The 11,617-nt window shown below is 44.5% G+C and overlaps 1 protein-coding gene across 3 annotated transcripts in view; it reads left to right on the top strand.

Annotated features, from left to right (window-relative positions):
* The window catches only part of KPNA6 (karyopherin alpha 6 (importin alpha 7)), a 70,582-nt gene that overhangs the window by 49,375 nt on the left and 9,590 nt on the right, over positions 1-11,617 (top strand). For all 3 annotated transcript variants that reach the window (XM_011974036.1, XM_011974037.1, XM_011974035.1), the window contains exons 3-11: positions 1,473-1,565; positions 1,970-2,069; positions 3,203-3,297; positions 4,370-4,501; positions 5,584-5,672; positions 6,914-7,013; positions 7,326-7,489; positions 7,929-8,007; positions 11,084-11,209. In XM_011974036.1, the coding sequence (XP_011829426.1) occupies positions 1,473-1,565; positions 1,970-2,069; positions 3,203-3,297; positions 4,370-4,501; positions 5,584-5,672; positions 6,914-7,013; positions 7,326-7,489; positions 7,929-8,007; positions 11,084-11,209 (978 nt within the window). The remainder of the gene's footprint in view (positions 1-1,472; positions 1,566-1,969; positions 2,070-3,202; positions 3,298-4,369; positions 4,502-5,583; positions 5,673-6,913; positions 7,014-7,325; positions 7,490-7,928; positions 8,008-11,083; positions 11,210-11,617) is intronic.

An 11,617-nucleotide genomic window follows, 5' to 3' on the forward strand; every position in this document is an offset into this window, starting at 1 on the left:
GATGGAGTCTCGCTCTGTCGCCCAGGCTGGAGTGCAGTGGCACGATCTCCGCTCACTGCAACCTCTGCCTCCTGGGTTCAAGCGATTCTCCTGCCTTAGCCTCCCAAGTAGCTGGGACTACAGGCGCCTGCCAGCACCTCCAGTTAACTTTTTATATTTTTAGTAGAGACTGGGTTTCACCATGTTGGCCAGCCTGGTCTCAAACTCCCGACCTTGTGATCTGCCCAGATCTGCCCACCTCAGCCTCCCATAGTGCTGGGATTACAGGCGTGAGCCACTGTGCCCAGCCCAAGACTATATTGTTACCTCATCATCTGCACTCCCACCCCACCCTCCCAACAGGTTCAGTCACCCAATTGTTATTATTTATTTATTATTTTTTTTTTTTGAGATAAGGTCTCACTCTATCACCCAGGCTGGAGTGCAGTGAGTGATGCGATCTCAGCTCACTACAGGCTCCTGAGCTCAAGTGATCCTTCCTCCTCAGCCTCCTGAGTAGCTGGGACTACAGGCATGTACCACCACGCCCGGCTAATTTTTGTGGATTTTTTTTTTTTTTTTGTACAGTCAGGGTTTTGCCATGTTGCCCAGGCTGGTCTTGAACTCCTGAACTCAAGTGATCCACCTGCCCTGGCCTTCCAAAGTGCTGGGATTACAGGCATGCGCCACCATTCCTGGCCAACTTAACCTGATTTTGCCCACCCTTTTGCTGTACTATCATTCCTTTTTTTCTTTTTTTTTTTAAGACAGGATCTTGCCCTGTTGCCCAGGTTGGTGTACAGTGGCGTGATCTTGGCCCACTGCTGCCTCTGCCTCCAAGTCCTTGAATATCTTTTTCATGTCAGTATTCGGTAGTCTCGTCTTCTCTTTGTGGAATACATTCCAGGACCCACAGTGGATGCCTGAAACTGCAGATATTAGTGAACCTTACATATACTATGTTTTTTCCCATATTTTTATCTTTTTACTTAAAGCACTTTACAGCTTCTGTCTGGCACATTTGAATTGCCAGCATCACTACTCTTGCACTTTGGGGCCATTATTAAGTAAAATAAGGGTTACTTGAACACGAGCAACTGCCACCTGCTAACCAAGTTGGTTAATAAGTGACTAACTGGCAGCAACATATACAGCGTGGAGTGGATACACTGGACAAAGGATGTTCACATCCTGGGCCAGACAGAACAGGATAGCATGAGATTTCATCACTACTCAGAATGGCATGCAGTTTATAACTTATGAATTGTTCATTTCTGGAATTTTCTGTTTAATATTTTCAGACCACAGTTGACTGGATAATTAAAATAATAGAAAGCAAAACTGTGGATAAGGGGAGACTAATGTATAAAACTTGGCCTCATTTCTCAGCTACTGTAGTATATCCTTGTCAGTTAATGCCATAATTTAACATTGGATTGTTCTTTTTTTTTTGGTTCAGAGAGTACTCTTAACCACTGTCTCTTTACTTTCAGCTTTTTAAACGGAGAAATGTGGAGCTGATTAATGAAGAAGCTGCCATGTTCGATAGTCTTCTCATGGACTCTTATGTGAGCTCTACCACTGGGGTAAGGCCCCTGCATGTGCCTCAGGCTGACCTGGAAAGTACCTGCTTCTAAGAACAGAAATTGGGCCATTCACATCATCTACTAGCTTTGTCAGTAACCATGACAAGTTCTTTCCTCTGTGGACCCTTTTGTCAGCTTCAGAAGTCAACAGAGATTCAACTGTGTTAGAAATATCTGAGGAAACATTTAAGGGAAGCCATCAGTTGCCTCAGAATTAGGAATCACTTTTCAAATGTCCTAACTTGAAGCACCTATCGATTAAACAGACCCCTTCTCCTGAGGCTGTCTATTGTGCCATCTTCTTGCCCTCAATTTTTTAGAAAACAGGATGCCAAGCAGAATTATGTGCTCACATCTGACTGTAATGTTGGTTTGCAAAGTTCTAAACTTGTTTTATGTTCTAGGAGAGTGTGATCACAAGAGAGATGGTGGAGATGCTCTTTTCTGATGATTCTGACCTGCAGTTAGCAACCACACAGAAATTCCGGAAACTGCTCTCCAAAGGTACAAAGCCTGGCCCTTCTCAAAGAGGCCCTGTATGATTTAGCCTCTTTTCTCTTCACTAATGTCATCAACTACATGTGCCCTCACTCATTCTGCTCTAGCCCTACTGACCTTGGTGTTCCTTGTACGAGATAGACACTTTCCTACCTTCACACTGGATATTTCCTCTGCCTGATGTCTTCTATTCCCAGATATCTGTGTAGGAACTCCCTTACTCCTATGATTAAATCCTAACTTCAACATTTTTATCTTTCTACCTTGCCCTACATATTCTTCTCTTCTCCTGCCATCATATTTATCTTCTAACATAATAAAATGACTCTTCCCACTAGGATGTAAGCTGAGGGCAGAGAGTTTTGTTTTTGTTCTCCCCTGTGTCCTTTGTACCTAGAACTGTGTGGCACACCATGGGTACTTAATAAAAATTTAATGTATGATAGGAAAAATACCTCGTTTCAGTTATCAAATAGTCTTCCCAAGAAGAGAATACTGGTCTTTCTCGAAAGGGAAATGTGTAGACCACGGTTGTTCATCCCTTAGGCACTCTTCTCTCCCACACCTTTTTTGCTTACATTTAGTAAGCCAAAGATGAGCATACTTAAATTAGGATTGGCTTTACTCTTTAACATTCCAACTGTATTATACAGTTCAAAGACGAGCAGATATTTTGTTTTTTTTTTTGTTGTTTTTTTTTTTGAGATGGAGTCTCGCTCTGTCGCCCAGGCTGGAGTGCAGTGGCCGGATCTCAGCTCACTGCAAGCTCCGCCTCCCGGGTTTACGCCATTCTCCTGCCTCAGCCTCCCGAGTAGCTGGGACTACAGGCGTCCGCCACATCGCCCGGCTAGTTTTTTGTATTTTTTAGTAGAGACGGGGTGTCACCATGTTAGCCAGGATGGTCTCGATCTCCTGACCTCGTGATCCACCCGTCTCGGCCTCCCAAAGTGCTGGGATTACAGGCTTGAGCCACCGCGCCCGGCCGCAGATATTGTTAAAACCACCTTACCAGAAGGGAGTTTGGGAATGTTTGTAAGGGGGGTGGTCAGAAGTATCTAAGAAGGATTGCAAGCTGACCCCCATGAAGAGATCAGCAAAAGCTTCTCCTGCATTTTTATTTTCCCCTCTCCCTTATCCAGAGCCTAGTCCTCCAATAGATGAAGTTATCAACACTCCAAGAGTGGTCGATCGGTTCGTGGAGTTTCTGAAGAGGAATGAGAATTGTACATTACAGGTGAGGCCTGAAGGGAAGGGGTTTGTTTTGTCTTGTTTTGTTTTTTAATTTTGGGGGGATACAGGGTAGGTGTATATATTTATGGGGTACATGAGATGTTTTGACACAGGCCTGCAATTTGAAATAAGCAAATCATGGAGAATGGGGTATCCATTTCCTCAAGCATTTATCCTTTAAGTTACAAACAATCCAATTATGCACTTTAAGTTATTTTAAATTGTGTAGTTATTATTGACTATAGTCACCCTATTGTGTTATCAAATAGTAGGTCTTATTAATTCTTTCTGGGTTTTATTGTACCCATTACTTATCCCCACCCCACCCCCACTCCCCCACTACTGGGAAGGGGCTATTAGGTGAAAGCCCTACTTCCAAGAAATTGTAGTGAGATGTTTCTATTGACATATCTCTCGGGAAGTATACAAGTAATGTTAAGAAACATTCAGGAGAAACCATCAGTTCCCTCACAGCCAAAATATCTTTCTTAAAACAATTTCAAAGGAAAGACACAAGACTATGATAGACTGATCATTCATTTATAAATCAGAGGGTATAGTCCACTACCTGTGTCACCGAGGCAAGTCGTTTAGTCTCTCTGGGTCTCTTGTTTCAGAGATGGGTGATGGGTCAATCCATTGGAACTTGCCAGAACTCAGCTGAAAGGGACTTTGAGAGACACATTTCATTCTAATCCTCATTTCAGAAATGAAGAAAGTGAAGCTCAGGAAATAAAAAAGTGACCTGGCAAAGGATGCATGTGTTCTGTGGTAGTGCAGGACTAAACCTGGGACCCTAGAAGCCCAATGTCTTATTCCCATGTATATCACATCACTGCATCTTCCCACTCTCTAAAGACGGGAGGGGAAAGGCTTGTATTTTATGTGTGTGTGTGTGTGTGTGTGTGTGTGTGTGTGTGTTTTAAATTCGTAGGCAAGAGGCTTGCTTGTGTTTTGTGAGGTTGTTTTTGTTTTTTTAAATTCATGGGCAGGAGGCTTACTGTTCTGAGCCAGCTGATAGGCATGGCTGCTCAGTCTGAAATGACCTTTCAATCATTGCTTAATCTCACTTTCAGTTTGAAGCTGCCTGGGCTCTAACGAATATTGCCTCTGGAACCTCTCAGCAGACCAAAATTGTCATTGAAGCAGGGGCTGTCCCCATTTTTATAGAGCTGCTTAATTCAGACTTTGAGGATGTTCAGGAACAGGTAATGCTTAGATTTGGTATGATTCTTTATAGTACCTGTGGTATAATAAAAAATGTATTTGGTCTTTGTCCTGGTTCTTGGCACAGTGTTAAAACTCTTGGAATTTCCTGAGCGATAGGAGTATCAAGTACAGATGGTCCCTGGGACTTGCAACTGGTATCTCAAGTCGGGGCAGTCTTGTGGAACTAACCTGTGAGGTCTACATTAACTCTAGGTGTTAGTGTCAGAATTGAATTAAATTGTTGGACACACGGTTTGTGTCAGAGAATGGGTGGTTGATGTGGAAAAAACTCTATACATTTGTTGTTGGAAGTGCCATTGGAAAAAAGACACCACAGTACCCATATCTCAGTACCCAGAGATCATGGAGATAAAGGTACAACTTCCATTTCTCCCATTGAATTCTTGCTAGTTGGATAGAATTGGAGAGTGGTAGTGGGCACTCTCCTCCATTACTACATATAGAGTTGGTCCAAGGCAACTACAAGAGTGCAACTTTCGCCAGGCACGGTGGCTCATGCCTGTAATCCCAGCACTTTGAGAGGCCAGGGTGGGCAGATCACGAGGTCAGGAGTTCAAGACCAGCCTGACCAACATGGTGAAACCCCATCTCTACTAAAAATACAAAAAATTAGCTGGTTGTGGTAGCGCACGCCTATAATCCCAGCTATTCAGGAGGCTGAGGCAGGAGAATCACTTGAACCCGGTAGGTGGAGGTTAGAGTGAGCCATGATCGCACCACTACACTCCAGCCTGGGTAACACAGTGAGACTCCATCTCAAAAAAATGCAACTTTCTGATTACTTTCTCCTTTTCTGGGTGATGTTGTTTTGGCTTCTCTGCCTACAGTACAGATGGCAGCCTGTCTCTCCCGGCTGAACCAGGAACTCCCAGGGGATAGGTCCTTGTAGAACAAGTGCTCAATAAGGATTTCAATAGGGAGGTTACCTGAGCTTATATAGTGTATTTGGGGCCTTGACATCATCCTCATCCTGGTGGGTACTCACTTTGCAGTTGTGACTATAAAGTACTCACAGAAGTACCAGGCTTTGTGGGTGACAGTTTCATTATCCCCTTTTCAGGCAGTCTGGGCACTGGGAAACATAGCTGGAGATAGCTCTGTTTGCCGAGATTACGTCTTGAACTGTTCCATCCTTAATCCTTTGTTAACGTGAGTAATTATAATAATCTGTACCTGGGTGTCTATAGGGTGGCCATGTGGCAGGTCATTTGGGGGCAGCATACTTGATTCCTTAAGATGATAGGTAAGTACGAAAACTAAAAATGCATTCTGATTGCCAAAGTAAAAGATAGGTATCTTTGGAGATTGAGAAGGTTGTGGCCGGGCATGGTGGCTTATGCCTATAATCCCAGCACTTTGGTAGACCAGTGCAGGTGCATCCCTTGAGCCCAGAGTTCAAAACCAGCCTGGGCAATGTGGTGAAACCCCAGCTCTACAAAAAATACAAAAAGTTAGCCAGGTGTGGTGGCACGCACCTGTAGACCCAGCTACTTGGGAGGCTGAGGCAAGGAGGATCACCTGAGCCCAGGGAGATCAAGGCTACAGTGAACTGTGATCATACCATTGTACTTCAGCCTCGGCAACAGAGTGGAAAAAAAAAAAAAAGATTGTGCCACCCGTCTGCCAAGAAAGATGTTGTTTCTCACTTCATGGCACTGCATAACCTCATCTTAGTCATACCCTCATATCCTCCTCATTGTTGAGCCAGGGGAGAGAGGCAGGACTAGCCCATCTGGAAAAATCCAACCTTCTCTACAAAATGCATTGATTTGCTATGAGGTCATGCATACATACATTGGACGGCTCTGTTGTAAATTATAGATCAAAGACCCCATAAAGCGTCATTGTATCCCTCTCCCATCCTTCCCTCCATGCCCTTAGAGTAAACTATGTCTAAACCAAAACAGATGAATGAACTGTTCTTCAGAGACCACAGTCCCATAGCCTACCACTATCACTTTCTTGGACCCTTCACAGAAAATTATTCCATACTGTGTGGCTAAAACTCTCACAGTATACCTATAGCTTTTATTTCTTAGACTTTTAGCTTTTATTTTCAGGGAACACCATTCCTTGTCCTGGACTTGTGGCCAGGGTTATGGGCACGATATATCCTACCTTAGAAGCTTTATAGGCTTACTCGAGATCTAGCCCTCTGTTTTGTCCCTATTATCTATGGTATTAACTAGCTACAGCTGGTCCTGAAATGAATACTCTGTATAGAGGTTGGCCTTCTGACTAATACCAGCTCTATTAACTTAGGTCTATGAGTAGGAAGAAACAGGCTGCTAGAGTCTGAGAAGTCTGATTGGATTTGTCTCTGGGTTCATTGGCAACAGCCCTATGCCAAGGCCTTAGTGCTCAGGATCTGGCTTTGCTGTTTCCTTCAGACTCCTTACCAAGTCCACACGACTGACAATGACACGGAATGCAGTCTGGGCCCTGTCAAATCTCTGCCGAGGGAAGAACCCACCCCCAGAGTTTGCAAAGGTGAGAGAGCTACTTACTAGACCCCGAGTGACATCAGGTTCCTTCATATGGAGTTTTTAAGTCTTTGGGATACTCCCTGGAGTCTCAAATCATGGGAAACTGAAAGAAGCAATTGTTAGTGAAGTAGATGATCTTGTGTGCCTGGATAGTAAAGTGAAAAGGTAGATCTAAATGTTTAACGTAGTAGCGATCCCTAGGGTCTGGAATTACTTTGTGTGTGTTGAGAGCGGGGGTGGTTGCAGTGTTAGGGTTCATGATAGAGCTGATATAGTCTTGTCCCCCTATGACTCTTTCTCACTCCGCTTCCCACAGGTCTCTCCTTGTTTGCCTGTACTGTCTCGCCTACTCTTTAGCAGCGACTCAGACTTGCTGGCAGATGCTTGCTGGGCCCTTTCTTATCTGTCTGATGGACCCAATGAGAAGATCCAGGCAGTCATAGACTCCGGAGTCTGCCGGAGATTGGTAGAGCTGCTGATGTGAGTGGTCTTACAAAGGGTACAGGTTCTGGCTAGGCACGGTGGCTCACGCTTATAATCCCAGCACTTTGGGAGGCCAAGGCGGGCGGATCACGAGGTCAGGAGTTCGAGACCAGCCTGACCAACATGGTGAAACCCTGTGTCTACTAAAAGTACAAAAATTAGCTGGGTGTGCTGGCAGGCACCTGTAATCCCAGCTACTCGGGAGGCTGAGGCAGGAGAATCGTTTGAACCTGGGAGGCGGAGGTTGCGGTGAGCCGAGATCACTCCATTGCATTCCAGCCTGGGCGACAGGGCAAGACTGCATCTCAAAAAAAAATAAAAGAAAAAAGAGGATAGGTCTCTTAAGCTTCTCTGGGCTCAGACTAAAGAGATAAGAGTCAGCAGGGCCGAAAATGGTGTGCTGGCCTTCTGCTGATCAGATCTCCCTCCTCTGTAGGCACAATGATTACAAAGTGGCTTCTCCTGCCCTGAGAGCCGTGGGTAACATCGTCACTGGGGATGACATCCAGACCCAGGTAAGAAAGAGGAGGGTGTAGGATCTTAGACCAGCTATGGAAGAGCTTGTGGAGAGCTGCCTGTGGACAAAAGCCTTTCCTGCAAAGGGCTGTGGTCCTGATGGGAGGCACTATGGTCTAAGAAAGAAAGTGTAGGCTTGAGTGAAAAGTTCCAGCTCTGTCACTCTCTAAGCAGTCACGGGAAACTTGGTTCCTTCTTTTCTTCCATAAATTGGGAACAAATCATCATCTAATGGGTAAAGGAAAACTAAATGGAATAATTGGGCTTACCACCTGGGACATTGTGAGATAGTTAAGTTTGAGTCATGGTCCCTTTGAGATACTGAAAGCTATGGAACTCCACCCCTACTTACTAGATCTTTAGGGTCTCATGGATATCATGGACCTTGGATTAATCTTTTGTAAATAGCCCCTCTGGTGAGGGCATAGTAAACAAGGTTCGCCTGCTCAAAGGCTAGAGATTTGGGTATTCTTTGGGTTTTGAGTAGCTGGCATAATTCTGTGGGGTTCTGGACAGGTTTTTTACAGGTGAGTAGTCTCACTCAAACACTCAAACCCACACACTCATTTTCTGGGTTACTTTGTATATGTATATGCATGTACTTTAAAATACAACATAAATTTTACCATTTTAACCATTTCATTGGCATAAAGTACATTCACATTTTTTCTCTGTCATCACCACTAGCCAGCTACAGAATTTTTTTATCATCTCAAACTGAAACTCTGTACACATTAAACAATAACTCCCCATTCTCCCTTCCCCTCAGTGCCTAGTAAACACCATTCTATTTTCTGCCTCTGTGAGTTTGAGTGCTCTAAGTACCTCATGTAAGTGGAATCATACAGTATTTATTCTTTCTCATCTGGTTTATTTCACTTAGCCTAGTATCTTTAAGATTCATCCATGTCATAGCATGTATCAGAACTCCTTTGTAAGGCTGAATGATATTCCACTGTGTGTATATACCATATTTTATTTATCCATTCATCCATCTGTAGACATTTGGGTTGTTTCCACCTTTTGGCTATTGTGAATAATGCTGCTATGAACATTGGTGTACAAATATTTGTTCAAGTCCCTGTTTTCAGTCCTTTTGGGTATATACCCATAATGGAATTGCTGGATCATGTTCTAATTTTATGCTTAATTTTTTTGAGGGACCACTGTACTGTTTTGCACAGCTGCTATGCCATCTTACATTCTCACCAACAATGCATCATGTTCCAACTTCCCCACAGCCTAAAGGGTGTGAAGTGATATTTCATTGTGGTTTTTATTTGCATTTTTCTAATGATTAGTAATGTTGAGCATCTTTTCATATGCTTATTGGCCATCTATGTTTTTTTGTTTTTTGTTTTTTGTTGTTTCTTTTTTTTTGGACACATATCTATTCAAGTCCTTTGCTCATGTTTTAATTGGGTTGTTGAGTTTTCTGGTTGTTCAATTTTGGGAGTTCTTCATATGTTCTGGATATTAATCTCTTATCAGATACATGTTTCGCAAATATTTTCTCTTGTTCTGTGGTTTTATCTTGTAACTTTGGTGTCTTTAAAAAAAAACTTTTTAATTTATTTAATTTTTAAAAATTGAGACAGAGTCTCTCTTTGTCACCCAGGCTAGAGTGCAATGTTGCCATCTCGGCTCACTACAACCTCTGCCTCCTGAGCTCAAAGCAATCCTTCCACCTCAGCCTCCCAAGTAGCTGGTACTACAGGCATGCACCATCACGCCTAGCTAATTTTTTGAATTGGTTTTTTTGGAGAGACAGGGTTTTACCATGTTGCCCAGGCTGGTCTTGAACTACTGGGCTTAAGCAATCCTCCCACCTTGGCTTCTCAAAGTGGTGGGATTACAGGCATGAAGCCACCTCGCCCAGACCCACTTTCTTTTCTTTTTAAAATTTTTTTTAGAGGGTATCACTGTGTTGCCCCGGCTGGCCTTGAACTCTTGTGCTGAGGTGATCCTACTGCCTTAGCCTCCTGAGTAGCTGGGACTGCAGGAGCATACCACTGTGCCCAGCTTACTCCAATGTCTTGATGCACAAAAGTTTTTCATTTTGATTAAGTCCAGTTTACCTGGGCCAGGTGCGGTGGCTCACGCCTGTAATTCCAGCACTTTGGGAGGCTGAGGCGGGAGGATCACTTGAGCCCAGAAGTTTGAGACCAGCCCTACAACATGGGAAGACCCTGTCTCTACAAAAAAAAATTTATTTTATTTTATTTATTTATTTTTTTTTGAGACGGAGTCTGGCTCTGTTGCCCAGGCTGGAGTGCAGTGGCCGGATCTCAGCTCACTGCAAGCTCCGCCTCCCGGGTTCACGCCGTTCTCCTGCCTCAGCCTCCCGAGTAGCTGGGAGTACAGGCGCCCGCCACCTCGCCCGGCTAATTTTTTTTGTATTTTATTAGAGACGGGGTTTCACCGTGTTAGCCAGGATGGTCTCGATCTCCTGAACTCGTGATCCGCCCGTCTCGGCCTCCCAAAGTGCTGGGATTACAGGCTTGAGCCACCGCGCCCGGCCTTATTTTTTTAATTAGCAGGGTGCAGTGGCACCCTGCTACTCAGGAGTCCCCAACTACTCAAGAGGCTGAAGTAGGAGGATTGCTTGAGACTGGGAGGTCAAGGCTGCAGTAAGCTGTGATCATGCCACTGCACTCCAGCCTAGGCAACAGAGCGAGACCCTGTTTCAAGAAAAAAAATTCGGCCAGGCACTGTGACTCACGCCTGTAATCCCAACACTTTGGGAGGCCGAGGCAGGCAGATCACCTAAAGTCAGGAGCTCGAGACCAGCCTGGCCAACTTGATGAAACCCCATCTCTACTAAAAATACAAAAATTAGCCGGGCATGGTGGTGGGCGTCTGTAATCCCAGCATCTCGGGAGGCTAAGGCTGGAGAATCGCTTGAACCTGGGAGGCGGACGTTGCAGTGAGCCGAGATTGTGCCACTGCACTCCAGCCTGGGCGTCAGAGCAAGACTGTGTCTCAAAAAAAAAAAAAAGGAAAGAAAAACATTTTAAAAAATTAAAAACAGTTTATCTAATTTTTCTTTTGTTTCCTATGCTTTTGGTGTTCTAGGTCATTCTTAACTGTTCAGCCCTACCTTGCCTTCTCCACTTGTTGAGCAGTCCCAAGGAGTCAATCCGAAAGGAAGCTTGCTGGACTATTTCAAATATTACTGCTGGCAACAGGGCTCAAATACAGGTGAAATAGGCAGGGAAGTCAAGGGGCATGGGAAGTCATAGGAACATGGGAGGTTGCTGGAATATTTGCTTTCAGAAGAAAGAATTTGTTTCCCTTTAAAAATTGGAGTCAATTGGCCAGGCACGTTGGCTCATGCCTGTAGTCCCAGCACTTTGGGAGGCTGAGGCGGACGGATCGTGAGGTCAGGAGTTTGAGACCAGCCTGGCCAACATGGTGAAATCACATCTCTACTAAAAATACAAAAATTAGATGGGTGTGGTGGCGGGCACCTGTAATCTCAGCTATTCGGGAGGCTGAGGCAGAAGAATCGCTTGAACCCGGGAGGCAAAAATTGCAGTGAGCTGAGATCTCGCCACTGTACTCTAGCCTGGGCAACAGAGCGAGACTCTGTCTCCAAAAAAAAAAAAA

Source organism: Mandrillus leucophaeus, unplaced genomic scaffold, assembly GCF_000951045.1.
Source record: "Mandrillus leucophaeus isolate KB7577 unplaced genomic scaffold, Mleu.le_1.0 Scaffold141, whole genome shotgun sequence".
NCBI classification, from domain to species: Eukaryota; Metazoa; Chordata; class Mammalia; order Primates; family Cercopithecidae; genus Mandrillus; species Mandrillus leucophaeus.